Source organism: Pelobates fuscus, chromosome 5 (assembly GCF_036172605.1).
Source record: "Pelobates fuscus isolate aPelFus1 chromosome 5, aPelFus1.pri, whole genome shotgun sequence".
NCBI classification, from domain to species: Eukaryota; Metazoa; Chordata; class Amphibia; order Anura; family Pelobatidae; genus Pelobates; species Pelobates fuscus.
Window position 1 is genome coordinate 217,482,532 of NC_086321.1, and position 23,213 is coordinate 217,505,744.

General features: G+C 35.5%; 1 protein-coding gene across 1 annotated transcript in view; it reads right to left on the reverse strand.

The window, feature by feature from the left end:
- Positions 1–22,413, reverse strand: part of RORB (RAR related orphan receptor B) — a 225,180-nt gene extending 202,767 nt beyond the window's left edge. The window contains exon 1 of the mRNA XM_063455034.1: positions 22,192–22,413. Within this exon, the coding sequence (XP_063311104.1) occupies positions 22,192–22,198 (7 nt within the window). The 5' untranslated portion in view covers positions 22,199–22,413. The remainder of the gene's footprint in view (positions 1–22,191) is intronic.
- Positions 22,414–23,213: the final 800 nt, after the last annotated feature.

A 23,213-nucleotide genomic window follows, 5' to 3' on the forward strand; every position in this document is an offset into this window, starting at 1 on the left:
TAGAATTTTTCTGCAAAAATGTAGTGCTTAGTGAATAACTTTCTCCTCTGACTTTTTGTTGCCCTGCTGTCAATCTTCAGTTCTATAATATATCCACTAAGAATTAGTGCACTCATAGAACTTAATAATAAAACAACTCAGGAAGGGGGTTGTCTTGTCAGCCTGAAAATGGGGTGGGTCCACAAGCTAAAGCACTCCCTGCATGGTCCTAGAACCTGCTGTACAGTGTAAGTGCGTCTCATGCTTTGCTGTCCGGGGGCCATTCCCTGGTGTCCCCACATGTGGGGACACCAGGGAACTAAACCGGGACAGGATCCCAAAATCAGTTTGTAGCATTCATTATGGGAATGAAAGGTCCACTGTATTTTTCTTGAACATTGTCTGCCTATAGAATAACTCTAATGAAAAAAAAAATACAGTTTAGTAGATACAAATTAGAAGATTTAATAGATTTTTCATGCTTTCGATTAATTTGATTAATTCTATGAATTTATTTTTCTTATGGTGCTTGAAAGTGTACAGATGTATACAATGACCCTAATAAATAGTGAGTGCTGTTACCTGAAAAGGTCATAGGAAGGATCCTGGCAAACATTCCTTGTAAACCAGGACACAACGAGGTGAGAAATCTAGGGTTTTGTATTGATGGTGGGTGGAAAGTTGCTTTAAATCCCAACTGTCCATAACATAAGGGTGAAAGTGCACCAGAATCCAAAATGCCAGTGGCGCGAAGGCCAACAAACATCGTATTATTACTGCCAATATTTGGTAAAGCTTATATTAATTAGCACTCTATAGATAAAGGTAATGCATTCTGTAGGCAAGGATTTTCATAATATTACCTTTAGAAAAAAAAATCAAAATGTCTTCTCATCACAAAGTAAGGTTTTTTGTTTTTTTTTATGGTATTCTGTTGGAAATAAAATTCATATATACCACAATATCATATTTACAAAATGTTTCCCACACATATTTATTTTGTTTCGGTATTTTTTTTTTTCTGCAAATTTTCTATTCTATTTTTATCAGCAGTACAACATTGGTGTTTTCTCAAAGGAAAAGTATTTCCTCAAAGGAAAAAAATGGCCAAAGTTATGTGAAAAGCATGGCAAGACTGTAAAATGTGTCCGAAAAATGAATTAAACATGCCAAACTTGTGATCTACAGTAATATTCATCTGTAACATTGCTGCTACTTAACTCTTTCCAACATCATCAGCATGTTAACAATGAGTAGCATTGAATCTTTCACTAAAAATAACAGAACTGTATCTTCATGGTAGTTTAAACAATGTGCAGGCTCTTACTATGGGCTACATTATTTCTTAAAAGAACACACACACACACACACACCACCACAGTTAATCCGATGTCAGGTCATTTAACATTTAAATATTGTATTATGTGAATACATATAGCAAATCGTAACATACTGTCACTGTAGGAGTCTTAGGCTCAGCCCAATAACTGGAGACATGGTTCAGTAAGATCTAAAGAAATGTCAGAAACAGTATAGGGATAGCATTTGTTACAGACAGTGAAATAGTCAATGAAAATGCAGAAGGCTTAATCTTTTCTATAACTATGATATCATACTAACATTTAGGAATTTTTGTCATTTATTTTTTTAATTCACAACCAGAAGAGACTGAAAGTAGAAATCTTTTTTTAGAACAAGCCCTTCTTACTACATTATCCTATGCTCATAATGCCATGTCTGTTCTATGTTCATATTGCTTCTCAACTGTGAATAATCCCAGAACCACTATCCTTTGACATATTTCCTATACATTTCCTTGCCGAACGATGCACTCATTACAGTGTATTTGTTGCTTTGTTGGTTGCCTTGATGAACGTATGATTGAAGAATATTTGGACAGTTGATCTGGAGTGGACAAACACAGTTGTGGCGACTATCAGTTGAACATAGAGTCAGATGAGCAGTGAAAAAAATACATAAAATCCATGATTATCACTTCCGCTATCTTCCTTTAGAATCTTAAATCTTTTATTTATTTATTTATTTATTTATTTATTATTGCCATTTATATAGCACCAACAGATTCTGTAGCACTTTACTATAATATGGGGGGAGGCGAGGAGGTGGTTAACTGTAAATAGGACAATTATAAGAAAACTTACATAAACAATATGTTGAAGAGGACCCTGCTCAAACAAGCTTACAGTCTATGGGAGGTGGGATATAAAACAATTTAGGACTGGAAGTAGTAATCAAAGGTGGGAGTGAAGCAGAGATGGGACAGTAGAGAGCTGCCCTTTAGGATAGAGCAACAGACAGGTATGTAAGGTAGAGGTTACTCTGGGAAGCCATAAGCTTTCCTAAAGAGATGAGTTTTAAGGCACTTCTTAAATGATTGAAGACTAGGGGAGAGTCTGATGGCGGTAGGCAGGCTATTCCATAGAAAGGGAGCCACCCACGAGAAGTCCTGCAAGCATGAGTTGACTGTACAGGTGCGAGCAGCGGACAGGAGAAGGTCATGGGCAGAGCGGAGAGACCAAGAAGGAGCATACCTATGGATCTTTTAAATATGATGTCATTTCCAGACTATATTAGAGTGCATCAGAGGATGACCACGGAGACACGTATGTGCTGCCAAGGTCACCAGTCTTCTGCTCTTCTCACTAAACCATCAGGTAAAGATACAATCATAACTCCCCCAAATAATCCTTACTATATTTACACTTTTTAACAAATTAATCCTTTAAAAACAATTAGCATTCCATATTATTATCTCTCATAACTGTAAATAATGGGGACAATGCAAGATCTTAAATAACCAGATAACTAATGACAGCGGTCATCTTTGGTCCTAAGAGACAGAACATTTGTCTTTTCATGTTAACTCAGTAATGTTACTGTTTGATATTTTAATTCAGCTAGTTATATTTTCTAAAATGTCATACAATAAAGGAAATATAAAGGAAAAGGTAGGTGATTATACATTAAGCAAATGGTATAGCATAATTTGCCATCCTCAATTTTTTATTTAATTGAAGATTCACTTCCTTTTAAAAAGAATCAGAAAGCGGACAGAACCAATGAACTGAAAGATGTGTTTTCTGGGACATGCCTCCAAGGAATATAATATAATACAACATTTATATTTTCTTTTTGTTCTCGGTTAGTAAAATCATTAAGAGGATGTAGTCTGCCTTATATTTACAACATTACATAAGTGTGTCTTTAATTTTAAACCTTAAAGAAAACTGGTACCTTTAGAACACAGTTCAGATCCTACCAGTAAACAACTATAAAGATTTTTATGTATTAACAAACTGTTGGAATACCTGTCTAAACAAAATTAGAGTTCAGAGGTCTCCAGCACTGAATTTGTAACACACACGTAAACAGATAAAGAAAATGCTCTTCTTTGCTGTGAAATTCAACATGCAGGAAGAACAGGAGAGCCTGCAGTTGTTAGTAAAAATGTTGCTCTTCAAAGGATTTTGCAAATCATTAGTAAGAAGGAAAACTAATAACACAGCACATCTTTGGAGGCTTATCATATTCAAGTGAGAGGTAAAAGAAAATGATGGGTTTAAAACTGCTGGACAGGAAAGTGAGTATTCAAATGTAATAAAGTTATTTGATCTGTTTTTTTACAGTTATTTTGAATATTATTTTGTTTTTGGCATCTGGCTATTGAATAAAAACAAATACATACATAAAAAATGTCTACACTGATAAGTTCAGATTAGCTAAACATGAATTTGACCTTTGCTCGGTTATTCATATTGGGGATTTAGCACTGCATGCTCTTGATACTCCAATATGAACAGTATGAAAAAATCCATGTGTGCCCTACCAGGGGGGTAACTAAAAATAAAATCCAGAAATAACAATAAGCAGCTTAAGTACCTAAGAGTCACTCCCAAACATACAGATTTTCAACAATCTAAAATAAAAATAATTGATGAACAATTCACCAATTAAAAATATCTCTGGAGCTCTCAAAAGTGCAACCGGTTAAGAAAATTAATACATTTAAAAGAAAAATAAGATAGGAATCATGTGGCTAACCATAACGTTGGATGCAGCCTAGTCTCCTGGTCCATCTGTTATCAATAAAGAACCTTATGAACAAGTTTCACTACTATCATACACTACTTGTAGTAAGATGTGGTCTAATACTAATGTCTGAGAGACCAGGTGTAAAGCTCCACTCCTCAGCCGTCCCAAAGACTATGGCCCATGACCTTCTCCTGTCCGCTGCTCATACCCGTACAGTCAACTCACACTTGCAGGACTTCTCGTGGGTGGCTCCTTTCCTTTGGAATAGCCTGCCTACGACCAGTCTTCAATTATTTAAAAAGTGCCTCAAAACCCATCTCTTTAGGAACGCTTATGATTTCCCAGAGTAACCTCTACCTCACATACCTGTCCCTTGCTCTCTCCTAAAGGGCAGCACTCTATTCTCTCCTCCAGCTTTGCTTCACTCCACCTAGTTTTATTGCTACCTCCTGTCCTGCTGGGTTTTATGCCCAACGTCCTATAGAATGTAAGCTTGTTTGAGCCGGGCCCTCTTCAACCTGTACGTTTTTGTAATTGTTTAATTTATTGTTAAATCTCCCCCTTTGATAAAATTGTAAAGCGCTATGGAATATGCTGGCGCTATATAATTACCAGTTATAATAATAATAATAATAATAATAATAATAATATTCCAAATTCTATTAACTAGCAGACACCCTCCATCCCATACATAGCAAAAGTAAAAGTTAATAAGTAAATAACCTTGTGGGAGTTTGGAATAGGGTAGACTCTTCAAAGGGCTGGAGGTTCCCTATTAAAATGTGAATACCACTCAAAATGCCCATATCACCTTGAATGTGTAGTGCCAAGGAGGTACCTATTACCCCAAGTCTCAGCAAAAGCTTACCCACACTAGCTCATACAGTTAGGTACAATTTAAAAAAAGACAGTAAACATCAAAACTTAATTTTAAAAACGGGTCATAACAAACACGTAGAACTACAATAGTTTTTATGTCAATGCCAGAATTTAGAACATAATAACATATTTTATAGAATTATCATTGAAGTAGCCAATGTGATTGACTAGGTTTGTCCTGTTAATTCCCATTGGATTTACACCAGTGTTATGCAATCTCTTGACCATCTAATCTCTTTGGCTGAATTCAGCAACTTTTCTGGATGGTGATCAGGGACAGACTGTCATTTAACTGTTAGGTTAAAGTGACTAATGGCAATATCTTTCCAGACTAAGGTTACTGTTTTCTTTTCATCTCAAGTATAATTGATCTCAGGTCAGAATAAAATACACTTATGATTTTGTGATATGAATGGTGACACATACAGCAAAGCATTTACTGGGTCCATTGGTGATTGATTTTTATGTATTAAGTGGTTAGCATTATATTTGAGGGCTAAGTGGGATAGGGTTCTTGTAGTTTGTCAGTTCTTTAATATCTTTCAGATATAGGTCAGTTTGAAAATGTTATTGCTTTAGTTAGAGGTAAATTATTTTTTGCCGGGTGAGGTTATATTGCTATTGTCCGTAATTATTTCATTACATACTTAGAATATTGGTACATCAGTAATGTTTCTATTTGCTATTTCATCTGCTTTCTATAGGGAAAATAATGTGGTGTTTCTAGGCACAAAAAGTCACTCTGGTTCAAAACATAGGCAGTGTTTTTCCAAATGTAGATGGCACCTGTGTAATCATGCTCAGGGTAATTACAAAAGTGAGCATAAAGTTATCAGACCAATGATTTTGGCCCAAGGGTAAAGGGTATAGTTCCTCCTACATATGCAGACTGAAGTCCCTCTTAAAACCAGTCCTATACCATGCCCTAAATCCAACTTTAATCCCTGTGTTCCAAAAATGACATTGTGACACCAAATCTTTCAATTAATTCAGAATTGTACATAAACACATATTTATAAACTCCACACCAGCTGCATTAACCTCAAGCCATGCTGTGGTGTCTAACTCTACACCCCACTACATTAAAATCTTATAGTATCTGTAAAATGTATTTCAAATATGGTACATTAAGGTGACACTGTCACACATTTTGTATTTGGAAATGTTATTTCTTTCTCAGTATTACAAGGGACTCAGCGCTAACAATGAGGTATGGCCAAAATTATATCCATGGCTTTTTAGGACCAATATCTCTGGTTCCCATTTTGGGATCAAATAAATGTCATAACCCAGTGGTTCTTAAACTTTTTAGGTTCAAGGCCCTTAATATTTCAATATTTTTCCAAGGCACCCCAAGTCACTCTTGGGAGTGGCACTGGTAGATTATTTAAAGAAACAATCCAGGCACAATAACCACTACATTACGTTGTAGTGGTTGTGGGGCCAATAGTGTCGTAGTGCCCTTCCGGGGTAAGTAGTCAAACTGTTTAAGAACAGTTTGACAACTTACCTGGGGTCTGCCGGGATAGGGGCTGTAGTGTGTGTGGGTGGGTGTGCGTGTGTAAGGGGTGCAATATGTGTGTGTGAGGGTTGCAATATATGTGCGTGTGAGGGGTGCAGTGTGCGTGTGTGTGTGAGGGATGCAGTCTGTGTACAGGCGTGCATTGTGTTTGTGAAGGATGTAGTTTGAGTGTGGGGCAGTTTGTGCATGAGGGGTACAGTGTGTGTGAGGGGTACAATGTGTGTGTGTGGGGGGGAACAGGTTCTGTGAGGGGTACAGTGTGTGTGGGGTGCAGTGTGTGTGTAATGGGTACAGTGTGTGTGTGTGTGGGGCTGCAGTGTGTGTGGGGGTGCAGTGTGTGTGAGGGGTACAGTGTGTGTGAGGGGCACAGTGTGTGTGCATGGGGGGCAGTGTGTATGGGTGGGCTATGGGGGAAGTGTGTGTATGGAAGGTAGTGTGTGTGTATGGGGGTAATTGTGTGTAAATTGGGGGGCAGTGCGTGTGTATGGGAGAGCTATTGTGTGGTGTGGGGTCTGTGGGGGTGTAGGGAAAATTTATAAATATATACTTCATATTAAAAATAAAAATGATGTCCCCCCTCCCTGCTTACTTTTGCCTGGGAGGGGGGATATTTCCTGCAATCCCTGGTGGTCCTGGTGAGGAAGCCCTGGTGGTGAGAGTGAACTCCAGCAGCCTCAGGAGCTGCTAGAGTTCACTTTCGTGAGATTCGGAGCATGGCTGTGGTAACCACGGCAACGTTTCAAGCTCGCGAGAGGAGAACCCGGTGGAGTTGCAGGTTAGAGCTCCCACTGGTCCTCTCTCCCTCCCTCCCCTGCCGGCTACCAGCAAAGTGCTAGCGGGCCAGAGAGGGAGATCTCTAAACTCCTGTCCGGTCCTGCAGAGCAGGCAGGGGAGAGCACAGTTCCCGGTGCTATCATCATAGCACCGGAAAAATAACTCGCGGCTCCCCTGTGTGCCCCTCGCGGCGCCTGGCACACAGTTTGGGAATCACTGTCATAACCAAATCCTTACCCAGAGATAAAGACATGCACCTTGAAGTAAAGAAAAGTACCTAATTAAATACAAATTCACATTTTTGTTGATATAATCCATAAAGCATCCCTGATATGGGATAGCTCATATAATTATTACTCTAAGCAAACACACAAACACACAAACAAACAAATACACAAATAAACTGTTCATCCTGGTATTAGCTTATTCAATCTGACTATCAACAAGAATGTTAAAAAATGAAAACAGATGCACGTTTTTGGCACACTTTTTACCTTTCATCGTGCATACATGTAGGCAATAAATATCATATTGTGCAAATATTCAGAAAGTGAAAAAAAAATTCTTAACTTTTACCACTTTTTCTGAACAATCTTCCCAGAGGAAAAAAATAATAATTTAGCAAAAATGTAATCATGAATTAAGCAGGTACTACATACCCAGATCCGCTCATCCGACGTTTTAGACAGGAAGGCGGGCAGTGACCGCGAGATGCGGTCACATGTCCCGCCTGAATCTAAGAGCGCGCCGCGAGTCTCGGGCGCGCTCTTAAAGAGACAGTGGGAGCCTAAATTTCCAAAAGGCTCCCATTGGCCCCTGTCATCCCACACACCCCATACACTTACCTTTTGGGGGTGTGGAAGTGACAGGAGCCAATCACATTACTTTTGAACCTATTTATACTTACCCTTTTCCCTTAGTTCCTTGCCCTATTGTGGTTTCTGCTACAGTTCCCTTTAGCGCTTGTTGTGTTAAGTTGTGTTCCTCCGTACTTGACCTTGGCTTTGTATTCTGACTTCGTTTTCACTTTATCCTTGTCTGTTCTGTTTGCCGGCTTGCTGTTTCCTGTGTACCAGACCCCAGCTTGTCCTCGTTTACGCTGTCTCTTTGTGCCCTTGACCTCGGATTGTTCCTGACTCTGTACTTCTCCTATATACGTCGAGTCCGGCCATTCTAAGGTCCGGTAGACGTATCTCTCCTCTGTTCTGCCTTTTGTTTAGCTGGATCCTGCGTGTAGGGGTATATTCTCGTTACAATATGCCTTTTTATTTAAGTTCTAGCATTCCCAAGGTGGCTTATTGTGTTAGGCCGGCATTCATAAGGAGGTATATGAACCAAGCCAAAGTGTAATGGTTATATTTGTTAATGGTTGCCTCTACGATGGAACCTTTATGATGTTTGGACTTTGAGTCAATATTATTACCTAAACAAAATGACCCAATGGCTTTGACATCATATAATATTCTGAAAACTGACAAGACCTAGTTTGTATTTTTTAAGTATGTTTTGCAATTATGTCATGAATATGAATAAGAGATTTACAGCTAACCAAGATAGTGTTGTAGTCCAAGTCATATACAGCATCATCAGTCAACCAAATATTTTCTTTTTCTTGTACAGTAAGATGTTGTTAGTTAAAGATCTCCTCTCCTGGAATCTGAAACACTGACTGTCTTCTGCTCTCAACAACATTTCCATAAACCAGCTGTTTTCCACCTGGAACTGACTCTTAGGGTTTGAAACAATGTAATGAACGCAAAGAAAGTCATCACCATACAAACAATCTGACTCAAAATCTATTATCCACTAGACTTATTTTACTTTTGATGAACGTGTTATAATAACCCATTTATTATGAATGTATTATTTTTCAAATACAATTAAATGCACAATGGGCTTTAATCACCAAACACAGAATTAGGGTGAACGGAAAACAAAAGAGCAATATTTCTTCCAAAAACGATGAGGTGAAAAATTTGTCATAGTAAACTATTTTGTCAATGTGGCTAGTCTTGTAATTTAAGTTTTCTATTTAACACAATTTTGTGAATAAACTCCAGTTTGTAATAAAATGCTTAATTGATATGTCTTTTTATCACACAATGGAAGTTATGGTTCTGTTAATGATACCCTTTTTCTTCATCCTGACCAAAACTAGAAATTTTCTTTACTGATTAAATCAGATTTAGTTTGCACTTCATTCTCCAGGTTACATTTAGCTTCACTCTCTCCTTCACCCTCTTTCTCATTCTCGTACATTCTCTCACTAATCCTGCTGAAGGCACCTGGGCAACAGCTCCTAAATCCCACTATTGATCGCAGAAGATACAACCAAAATACTAAAACACTCACTTCAGTTTCCTCAATTACTGCAATTAGCTTCGACTCTATTTTCCCATCATATACCTTCTCTCACTGCAATCCAGACTGAAGGATCAGTTTAGAACTGTTTAGTCAACTGTAAGAAATGTCCCACCCATCATCAATGACGACAGGCCTGCATTACCATCTCTGGTTTTCCCATAACCTGTACCATTGTCATCACTACCTCCTACCCCTACCTGCAGGACATCACCTTTTCTTCTTCTATTCTGTGTAATTGTTTTGATGTACATAACAGCTCTTCCACAGCTAGAATTACAACTTGAAGCCTATCCTGCTACCAAAAGCTAATCTTACTGCTAATTCATGATTCTACAAACCAGTATATTCTCAAGATCTCTCTAATATCTCTTGTGTTAAGCCCACTGTTTTATAGGCAGACCTGCTGTCTGTGAATAACACCCCACAACCAACAGACTCTAAGTACTAGTGAAGTCTTCACATATATACCCACTTGTGATTATACAGCGGGATATGTTGGCAATTTGTAAATAAAAATAACAAAGAGGCTAGCATTCAAAGAATGTATCTGCAGCCAAATTAAATTTGACCATTTATAAGTTACATTTAGATGCAGTAAGTCTTAACAATCATACATTTACCTCTTTTTATACATTACTATTACCATTGACAATATTATTCAGTCCTGAATATAATATATAATATTGGATACATCTCTGTATGATTATCACAATTCTTTGTTTAAAGGACCACTATAAGCACCCAGACCACTTCAGGTTAATATAGTGGTATGGGTGCCAGGTCCACCTAGGATCAACCCCTTCTGCGGTGAACATAGCAGATTCAGAGAAACTGCTATGTTTACATATGGGTTAATCCAGCCTCTAGCGGCTGTCTCATTGACAGCCGCTAGAGGCGCTTCCGCGCTTCTCACTGTGATTTTCACAGTGAGAAGACGCCAGCGTCCATAGGAAAGCATTGAGAATGCTTTCCTATGGACTGGCTGAATGTGCGTGCGGCTCTTGTCGCGCATGCGCATTCAGCGGATGACGGGGAAAGGAGGTGGAGAGTCCCCACCACCGAGGGAGCCCGGCGGTGGAGAAAAGGTGAGTGTTTAACCCCTTCCTCGCCCTAGAGTCCGGCGGGAGGGGGACCCTAAGGGTGGGGGGACCTAGAGACCTTATAGTGCCAGGAAAACGAGTATGTTTTCCTGGCACTATAGTGGTCCTTTAACGAAGACTTAGGCTTAGGCATAGCATAGTGTACCTGCCATTTTAAACTGTTACAAAGTTTAGCAGGACATTTTATTGTGAAATAGAAATATGTGCATAGTGGAAGACAGTGGTAGAAATAAAGTAGAGAGGGTCCTGGTGTATATAGTTACCTCCCTTCCAGTGCCATATGCCTTCCCAGTCTGCACTCCCCTCCTCACTGCTTTCTCCTCCTGTGCAGCTCAGTCTGTTAACTGGGAGGGATGTGAATTGTTCTACCATTATTAAAGGGGCCCTGTAACGCTGTTAAAGGGCTGCAGTGCTGACCGATTCCCTGAAGACACATTGCCATCGGGTAGCCCTAAGTGAATGGGCAACCCAGCGGGCCCCCTAAGCATATGAGCCTTGGTGCAGTGACAGTTCCACTACTGGAAGGAGACTATCTGTGATTAAATAAAAAGGATGGAATGAAACATAATGCAATGGAAATAATCATGAATGTGATTTGTTAAAAAATCTATATGTACCTCATTGTATCTAGAAAAAAGGTAAAATAAAAAAGGTCAACATAATAAAATTTGAAATTTTACACTTGTCTTGTAATTAACAGATAATGCTAAATTCACTACTCCGTATTTAAGAGAAAACAAATGACTTAAATGACAAGGATGAACTGTATCTCAGTGCGTTTAGATATTTAATGCACTTCGACATATAGGCATTTTCTAATGTGCTTTGAATTCACAACTGGTGTCTACAAAATGACTCAACATGCTTTTTCTATTAACACATTGCCATGCTTATTGGCTGTCTAGGGAGTTGTATATTCACTTAACTTTTGAAATTGTCTCTAACCAGTGCTGACTAACAAGTTAGAACAAAATGTGGATGAGGTCACTTTTACAGTACTTGGCCAATTCATTAAAACTGGCCTGTGTTCTTCATGAAAAATAAAATATTATTGCCAAATGCAATAAAAAAAAAAGACTTTTTGTATTTTTTTAAACAAATTTGTTTACTAGATATTCTTTCTTTTACTAATTTGTCTGACTGTTATTTTTTAGTTTTATTTTGTGATGACCTATTGCATAAAAATATATTTTAAACAGGTCAATAAAGGTGATTTAATTCTGATTTAATTACGAAATTCATGAAAGCTGTTTTCATAATATCTCTAACACAATGTACCCAACGTCCTAATTATTGCATTGCTTTGTCCGATGTGTAATTAGCAATTAGTGGTTTCCTCAGTACTAATCACACCCTTCTACAAGTTTATTGATCTTCATGGAGTAGATGCCTATTTATCAATTTGTGCCGTGTTCTGTAAGTCTGTTTGGCATCCACACAGCACACCTTCACTAGATAACTACAGCTCTAATCTGCCTCTCTGGTCACTCTAATCTGCCTACAAAACCATCAGTGAGTAAAACAACATCTTTAAACATGTCCAATGAATAGAACCTTTATCTACGGAATATCTAATTGGCCTACAGAAGCACACTACAGTTTTATCAGCAATTCATGGATATTCATGTGCATATACATATTCTAGCTCTAACTTCCTTATGCTACTCCACAAATTAGAGATTGAAGTTGTCATCTTTCATACAGAAAGCTAGTGTTGACCTGTTGAAGTCAGCCATGTTATAGAAAGAGCACGAGAAGAGCACCATACTGGTAGTGATAGCTCAGTAACTTTTTGCAGCTATGAGCTAATATAGTCAAGGCAAAGCCTTAGCCTCTACACGCGCAAATGAGAGTACAGGTTCTGTGCGGCAAGGAATTTTAACTTGTGGATTTAAGTCTTAATGCCCTTACCATGTCTGCCTTCATTAGTCTTACACTTATTACAAATGATGTGTAGTGAATAGCTACAAAAGAAGAAGACAAGTTACTCTAGACATGTCCAGACATCTAGACTCAAATTAGTATTAAAACTAAAAATGGCTTCTAGCGGAATGTCATTCATGAAGCTTGATATAACCCTAGTTTTAAAGAAACTTCGATGGATTCTGTTATAAATCAAAATATGCTTGGCACTCTCCTAAATTGGAATAAATATTCTAATGTCTTTGTGCAAATACGCAATATATGTATAGCCAAAATAGCAAAATGGGGTACACTTAAAAGACTTAATAATTGTGTTTTATTAGTTCCAAATATAAAGTTACAAGAGCTTGATAAAACAAGAATGGGTCAAAATGTTGATTAGTAATTTCTGATGTAACCTATTTTTTTAAGTCCTTTGAGAACAGCCTATTATTCTTTTGTTTATCTCCCTCTCTCTCTCTCTGTCTGTCTCTCTTGCTGCATCTATCTATCTATCTATCTATCTATCTAGCCAAAATAGCAACATGTGGTGTACTCATCGACTTAATAATAATATATATATATATATATATTCTTCCTGTTCCAAAGAGTGCAAAGCATCAGGTCTGTGCGTATACGTGTTGACATCCTGTATTGGCCAGTAGAATTCTTGAACTTTCCCTTTGTATATTTTTTGAAGATTTTAGATTAATTATTCAGTTTAGATTAATATTCTATAAATATTTCTTTGGACATAACACATTGGCAAATTTCCATACTGTTCTGTAGATAGTCTAATACCCCTAGCTGTTGCATATAAACATGCAAAATACCAATTGAAAGGTACCATATTTAAACTGAAATACACTAAGCCAATGTTTTGGATATTTTCTTTAAACAGCAATTAGTAATAATTCTTACATGACATGATTCATTCATAATTAGAAAAAAGTCATTTCTGGAGATGTTTTCCAATTAAACAACAAAGCAAGTCAAGTAATTAATATAAATGACACCAAACTAATTTTTTTTTAAAAAAAAATATATAGTTACAACGATACATGGCTTTGCAATGCAATTGTATATTATTGTTAAATAACCATTTGTTTACTATTTCTACTAGTATCATGTATGCAAGAAATGAAACATATTTCTATTTTTTTAACACTATAAAAAAGTGTTGGTTTTTTTAACTACTATAACATTTATTTGCTGAATGATTCACTGTTATTAAGTAAGCCAAAACATAAACAAATGTAATTTTACACCTATTACACATGTTCAAAAGACTAAAATTGAAGATTTTGCATTTTGTGTTTTATTTATTAGTCAATTTTTTACGTTTTAGTTTCTTAGAGAGATTTGCATTTAATAATGTATACACATTTTTTTAACATCAAACTATTCATGCCACTAGCCCTTCAGGAATGATGAGTCCATCTAGCAAGCATCTTTGCTTGACCTTTAATCTCAACATCATTGCACTTTATCAATTATCAATCCATTCACAGCATACTCCCACTCACTATTGCTTCACCTTTAAGCAACAATCATGAACACATCATCACAGAAGCTAAATATGTTAGACGTGGTTTGTTACATAATGTATTTTATTACTGAAATGTCACTGACTATTGTAACATGTCATCTTTTTGTTTTTTTTTGTTTTTCAAAATATCAAAAATGAAATACATTTGTCAGTAGTGTAATATTTTTTTCCTGAACTAATCACAAGAAGTGCAAATAGTTAAACATCACCTGTTACTTATATCATAGTTTATGATTATATGAGTGTCTTAACAAACTACATTACATATGTACTATTATTTTCAAATAAAAATAGTTTTATCTTTAACATTAAACATAATCATATTCACATTTCTCCCCATTGTAAACAGAGAGTGATTTGGGCATATAGATTGTATTTTATTCTGATTCTCTACAAACTTCATGGTAACCGTATACAATTAATTTTGTGATTATTGTTTTTTTGTAACAAAATGCTTTTATTATAATAATTATATACTTATTACATAATTAAGCATGAATTATTAGCAATAAATATTAAATTAAAAACAAGTATTAATATATTCCAAAGTTGAGGAATGTACACATGATTTCCATTATAAAAATAATAACAAATATGTAAATAATAGACTACTAAACAAATGAGTGTACAGACTGTTAATATGTTAATGTTCTAGTGTTATCATACAAAGTCACACTATATGTACACTATTTGTATTTAATATACATAACTTTCGGAACATAGTAAAAAGAGGGGTCAGTGCTACCCACATACTCTACATAACATACGCCGGTTATTTAAAAAATACTGCTTGGGCCAATTTCTAACATATTAAGATTCAAATATTATAAATCTATGCAAGTACATTTCTTGGTATTTGGGGGTGTTTGCACTACTGTTTATACACAATAAGTGTTCCAGTTGCCACTATTAAAACGTGTTAAGAAAAAAAAATATATATAGATAAGTTAATTTTGCACAGTGTTAGAAAGGAGAACAATTGCAGAACACAATAATTACAGAATAAGTTCAATAAATGCAGCAAGTTGCTCAAAAATTCCATTGGTGGATTCTCCACCTTTACAATATTCACCAGAATAGTTCTTTAGTAGTACCCATAATGTCCTTTGCTAGTCTAGATGTGTTCATTTCATGGGTAAGTCCTTGTTCTTAACAAAAAAAAAAAAAAAGCCACACAGTCATGGTCTGATCACCAAGCCCTAAGTCCTTGTCATTGTCTGCTCATCATGTTGTTTTACTAAGGAGTTCAATGTAACCATTCTATTGTCCTTTATTTACCAAACTGTTTTATTTAGCTTCATTTAGCCAAAATGCCGTTATAACACCTGTGGTTCCTCTCAATACAGACTGAATGGATGGGGTCATGGGTTGAAAGGGCAGCATATGGACCACAAAAGGGGGCTAGTTAACACAGCCCATTATTATTACTGGTAAAACTCATTCCTATTCATCAGATGATTAGTTCAATCAATATGTATTCCTGTGTGCTCTCTTTTGTCTTTAGCTACAAAGCAGACATCCTTCAGTTTGAGAGCACAAACCTTGTCTAGAGTGAATTCCCTGCTTCATTTGAAAGAAACAAATTGATTTATTCGGCAGTGAAAAAAATAAAAAAAAAAACACTTTCATTTAATGCTCATCAATCGAGGTTGAGATGTTCATCCAAAAAAATAACAAATGTGTCCACTTTTATGAAACTTATTCAGCACCACCATATTAATTTTTTTTTTAAATCATCATTTACTTTTTTGTAAAATTAAACAAGCAAAGCAACACACTAAATGATGTCCTCAATTTTAATTAAAACCAATTTTAAGTAATTTTGCAAAACCTTTCAGACTACACATCATATAGACATATATAAAATGTATTTACCTAGACATATTTTCACAATAATAAAACTATTTTTTTTATTACATATGTAATGTCATATAATATTATGTTATACACGAAAAATATTTAGTCTTCATAAATTCACTATGCTGGTTGCACATAAAATGTATTTACGCCGTTCGTTATCTGCTTTCCGTGTGAAAATTGACATATGCAACTCAATCCAAGCCTAATAATACTCCATTGACAAGTTAACAAGGGCAAGAACAATTTTCTAGCTGTTCTTGATTTATCCCAAATATCGCCTCAAAAAAATATGAGTTTTTTGGCTATGCCAGAAATGAAAGGATTATTTAAGGTCTAATAGATCTTTCAAAAAATTTGACTTTATAAATCTGACAAACACCTTAATTAGTATTAAAGGTCTGCACAATAGAAAGGCGTGATCCATAATCGAAATACTGAAGCTTGATTGTTTGGTATTAACTATCCTTCGGCATTATTTATTTATTCATAGCTAACATAGTCTGCAGCGCGGTACAATAGCTTATTAAGGCTCAGTCACTGTGCACTGATGTATTGGGGAAAATGACATGTCATCTTTGTCTCTCATCTGCATTTCATTGTATACTGCAGGAGAAAGGTTACTTTGTTACTGGGCAAAGCAATGTTTGTGTAAGTACTGATAATAATTTAATGAATCAACTGAAATTTACTGCCTTGACCCTTTATAGGCCCTAAAGTATACAAAAGTGCATATTTGTAAAATCTAATATAAATACAGAAATGATTTCTCTTTCAGCCTTCAATGACATTTTGTGTACAGTTTTCCAAGTACGTTTCTCAGTATATTATGGAATATGCTGGTAGGGACCAGGGTTTTTTTTATATACTACTCATAACATCAAAAGAATACATGTATACTGTATATCTTTATACATATTTATACAAGGCAAACTAGTAAGTCATTTTATATTTGATGTGTTATACTAATTGATGGAGATGAAGAATATATTAATGTTGAATGTACACCGACATTAATTCTCTCTTTGCAACATTCACACAGATAGCATGTATATACGTACGTACTGTGTGGTTTGTTGAAAAAAAAACACACACACATACACACACACACACACACACAAAGATGTGTGTCTGTGTGTGTGTGTGTATATATAAAAGAGTTAGTTATTTTTAGAGTTTACAGGTAAATAAGGATGAGAAAGCTAAGAAGAGGAAGAATAGTAATTACAAAGTAATTACATTTCACACAGCAACCTAAGTTAATAGCTGAATTGCTCTCATATGTATAAGTATCTCATTAAATTTTGCAATAATGTTTTTTAATATGTACATTAAACAGTGCTTATAATGTATCACATATATCCAAGCGCTTACATACTTTGTTAAAATGGACTGTATATACTCAAAAAATGTATACTTTGCATATTTATATGGCTAAAGTTTTGTGATTGCTTGCTGCTGTAAGAGAAATCGCGGCGACACATACGCATAATATGATCCTCTGGTCTTTTGATAAAAGCATCCATTTTCTTTTCACAGACTAAGGAACATAGTGTAATATTACACTAATGGTGATTGGTCAAAAAGGTACGAACACTACTTTACATACATAGTGACTACAAAACAACCAACCCTTTCTTTCTTTTATCAGCTTACCATATGACATTCATCAAAATATTAATTCCTCCAAATGTTCATGAATTATATGATTTCTGTTTCTTTTTTTTTTTTTTAATAGGTACCCCATCCAACAAACTAATGAAAACCATGCAATAGTAGTAAATAATAAGTATCAAGAGGAAATCATTTAACATTTGAATAGAAGAGATTTGATTTTCTATCATGAGACATATTGTACTTTTATGCTCACTTTTGTTTATCCTTATTGCTATTGTTAAAAACAAAAAACAAAAAAAATCAGTTTGAGTTAACTAAAGCTGTAAGACTATATAGAATACAATCAAATATTGCTTATAAGAGCATCATTGTGCAGGGATCACTATGAAATCAAACCACTATCTAAACAATGAAACATATGCATGCGTTTTACATGGAAGCAGCAAGAAATAAACAGATATTTTTGGCAATGACATTTAATTGAGTATGCGTTTTAATGATATTACATATGGGCACTACTGTGAATGCAAGTGAATGCATGGAATACATACATAGTGCTAAAGAGTTTAACTACATCTTTACACTTTTTCTTGAATTTGTTAAATATTTCTGAATTACTTTAGCTGGTGCTGTCTAGAAGCATTGATAATTATTTAATGTAATATTACATATCTACAACTGATGTAATGAAAATAAAACTAGGCAAAGGCCTATATTATAAAACATGCAGCCCTTCAGATTATAATTAACTATGTTTATAGACATACATCTGAATAATTATATATTTATATGGTACATTATGTAATATATATGTATGTATGTATATATATATATATATATATATATATATATACACACACACACACATATATATATATACTTTTTTTGTAACATGTAAGATATGTATGCACATGTATTCCTAGACCGTGTATATATGATGTCTATATCTACTTATCCATGTGTATGTGAACAACTGAACGATGTAGCTATCTATCTATCTATCTATCTATCATCTATCTACCTACCTATCTATCTATCTGCAAATGGTGGAGATCACTATCTAACCATCCCTTTCTTTATCAAAACAAAGAAAGACAGAACAGAAAGAAGTAATAGATAAATGATAAATAGACATGTAGATTGATCGCTCTATTGATAGATAAATTGATTGATCACTATATGTCTGCCAATCTGTTTTTCTGTGTGTTTGATAGATACATAGAGAGATAGACAGACAGACAGATAGACAGATAGATAAATAGATAGACAGATAGATAGACAGACAGACAGATAGATAGATAGATAGATAGATAGATAGATAGATAGATAGATAGAAAAAAAACAAAACCAATAATAACTTTAGGAGTTGTATAAATACAAGGAAATTAATATGTTCAAAACATGTAACCACATTAAAAAAATTAACAGTGCAGAGATGCAAGGACATGATAGAAATGCAGCTGGTAGTACCGCATACAGAGACATGGAATAGCACAAACATCAGTTGTGTACCATAAATATTGTTGAGAAAGATGTATACAGTCACAGTACACAGTTTGCAAACATATGTGCATGTAACACACACACTGACAGTAAAGTTGAGGCTCCTATTTAAGTTTCTTATTCAAAAGAAGCCAAACACCAAATAATCTCCCAAGATTGAATGGTACGATTATATGTAAGGGTGCAACTGCAACTTTGCATTAAATGATAGCATTGTCAAATACAGCTAAATCTAACTTGAATAAAAGTATATATTATTAGTGTGGCATTCACATGGTTTAGTTAGACAATAGAATTGACTAGTGCCACTTTACTTGCATTAACTAAGGATGAAAAAAGAGAAATGCTACTGTTTTGTCAGTGATTTAACCAGGAAAGCACAACTCCTATAAAAACATTATAGCGGCAGCGATGGGGGGGTAGTTATACAGTGCTTTGGTAAATTCAGAAGTAAAATTCAGTAGTCAGGCCTTAAAAGATAATGTTCATAACTTAGTTGGATATTTATTGTTTCTATACATTTCACTATTTGGTTATTCATTTACAATGACGAACTGTTACGTAAATAAACTTGACATTCTATATTCAAAGGGCTTCCTTCTTGCATCTATGCTCTTTCATACCAAGTTATTTTAACTACAATTACAAGGAGATTGGACCAGATACTCCCAGAAGTAATGTAAATTTATTACATTTTCTCTCTGTATCTACCTATATCTTTGTGTCATAAATGTCCCTCATCATCCCTATTCACAGGAGTTCAGACAAAATCCCTTGGCTTTAATGCCAAAGAATCTGTCATGACTGATGTTAGGCAAAATGCAATTCAAGGAACAATAACAAGCAGTATCACATTTTGCCTTCTTCAGTATTTGTAACTCCACTAGCTATGGAAAAAAATCCTTGATGTTGGCCCTAGATCAAAATGTGGATGAATGCGAGTTCAAAGCCTTTGATACAATCCATTCGATTGCGCACAGCAACGAGAAAGATAGACTTTGCTTCCTGATCGAAAGGTAACTTACGATATGCTAATACTCCAAAATTGCACTTCAATCAAGATGTCAATGTCAAAGATTATAACAACAATAGTATAAGACTCATGATACAAAATAAAACAAATACATTTAAAAACAAAAACATACCATTAAAATTATATTATATATACTAATAATTCATATCGTGTGCTCTGTATATATACCTATATAGACCTATTTATACCTATATCTACTCGGTATGAATGTAGATAGATAGATAGATAGATAGAAAGAAATAGATAGATCAATTGATCAGAAAGATAGAGAGATAGATAGCTAGCTAGATAGATAGATAGATAGATAGATAGATAGATAGATAGAAAGATAGATAGACAGACAGATAGATAGACAGACAAAACTGAAACATGCTTTTACATAACATGCACTACTAAGGAGAATATTATAATAAATCAACAGATTATTTAGATTGATAGAAATCCTCTAATTTCCAATATGCTCCAGCAGTGGTTTCTTTTTTTACTTCCTACAATTATGGTATCTTACTAAATCTTGGAAGACCTTTCACCTTACAACAGTTTACTTTAAATTCTATTGATCAAGGTCAATACTTAGACAATCCTTAGCACTACAATGTGCATGAGCAGAACTTCCTCACTTGTTCTCTCCATATGCAAGGTAAAGTAATATGCATATGAAAATGTCGCTAAGTCCACATACTGTATACCGTACTATATATAATGGTATGGATAAGTGCATATTCGGCATACTTTGCCTATATTCTAAGCAGGTGTCTGACAGGTTGATCTGTCTGTCTGTCTATCTAGCTATCTAATCTAAATTAAGTGTTTAAGTAATGTGAATTGCAATTGCTTATTGTTAGAAAATAATTTTCTAGGCAAAATACTTATCTTATGTAATAAAGTATTCAGTAAAATATTTAACATGTACTTTATAGCAAGGAAGAAAAATGGGAATTCGTTTCAAACAGATAAAACTCTACTAGGATTCTGGCATACATACATGACTTTGAGCAATCATACCTTTGACCTGTGCAACTGTATTTTGAAGACCTTTGAGAAACAGGCATTCTTAGGACACACCACAAACCAAGACTTGCATATATGTCATACAGCTATTGCCCATAAAACCATAAATATATGGATCATGTGGAAACAAGTCATTCTACTAAATTACCCATTGTCTTTTCTGTGGTATCCAGAAAAAAAGTCTCTTAACCACTCAGACTAAACTCAAATCTTGATTGGTCAACACATTCTATTAGTTCAGTGATATCTTGATTGGCTCTAATATATATACTTAACAAAAGTATAATAATTGCTAAGAGAAAAAACAAGTAGACCTTTGGCAGCACACTCAATTTCCACATTATTTACAATTGCTACTAATTGGTTTCTAAACCTCCAGCAGAACCCCTAGCCTTAGAAAGACAGTTCTGGATGTCTTAGCCATGAACTATACAGTTGACAAGACCTAAGGTGTAAGGTTCAAGCAGGATGCACAGAAGGAAATACCCCACAGTTCTTGACATCTTCTGCATATCTATACCCCACAAAAGTACAGTGACAGGACTGCATCCTTGATTAAAAAACTGTGGTTAAGATTTTTTTTTTTAATACAATATCCAGTTTCTGGACTTGTCAACCCAACAATTACCTGACCAAGGCCATAATGCAGCTATCACATGTGCCAAGATGCTAACAATGTATCCATTCACTTTTGTACCATTTCTAGAATTTATTCACAAAACCTTGTTTTTAACAAACACAAGGTACCTTTAGTATTTCTCATTTAACTAACTCCATTAAAGCTTTTCTCCAACTGTGTGAAAGACCAAGGACCAAGGTAAGGATGTCTTAATCACTCAGAGTGTCAGTCAACTGTTTAATGTCTCTATACTTGAACCTTGACAGCTAATAGAAATGACAAGGTCTTCAAACACAGGCAGATGCTCCTAGCAGCTCGCCGGTTTAGAGAGATACAGGAGCTGTTTAATGAGCAACATAATGACGGGAACTCTGTATCAAGCAGACTTTAGAATCTTAGCCATCTTCAGCACCCCCTCCTGTCCCTTACCTCGCATGGTGATGGTGAGGAGAAGACTTCTTTCTCAGCGCAATCATGAAGATCCCAGCATGGACAGTTAGCAGACAAATCCTCTCATAGAGGCAGAAAGCAGCACATCTAGTGAACAAACCATCCCTTTGCTTGCTAGCAGTCTCTCTCTCTCTCTTTCTCTGTCTCTTTCTGTGGTTCTCTCGGGCTCGCTTCTCACTGTACTGTATAGACTCAGCTTGTTTGCTGTGCACAGCTTTCTTCTTCTGTTACACACCGCTCCAGATTTCTTTCTGATCACTTGCACGGGTGAGGAGGGGGGCTGGATTATGCAATGGGTAGCAAGCTAGCTGCCACAACAATCTAACCAGGAAAAAAAAAAAAGAGGAAAGAAAATGAAGAAGCAAGGAAAGAAAGGGAGGCTGTGTGAAGCGCAGAGCATGTGGGTTTTCACATGACAGCTGTGTTAGTTAACAAGAGGTGTAACAGCCACTAAGAAGTTGTGGGGACAGGAGCATTGCAAGCACACTATGCAAACAAGCTCTGGATTGCCCTCGTTGCTCCTCCCCTTTTCCATTCTTTTTGTTGGATGGCAATATCAGAATCAGCTTGAGATGACAATACTATTATACTGTGTCTCTATTTTTTTTTTTTTTTTTATATGCAATGGGTAAATAATGACACATGATTATGTTAGTTTTTGCTTGTTTTTGAACTTCATCATCAATAGAAATGTGTTAATCCCATAGGGTTCCATGGCATACCATGCATGTCCTTATCTAGAGAGCTGCCTAACTCCTAGTTTTTAAGGGGTTAATAGTGAAGAACAGGTCACTTGTACACAGTGTATCTAACACATTGCTGGCACTCAAATGGTTAAACATAAATAAAACAAGCATATTTATTATACATGACACTGGATGTGTACAGCTTTCAGTGGTACATATGTAGTTCAGCTTTGTTGTATAAAAGCCAGTTAATTTCAGGGGAATTATTTCACCACGGGGAGATTCACACTGTTAGAAAAATTAAAGTAATGTGTG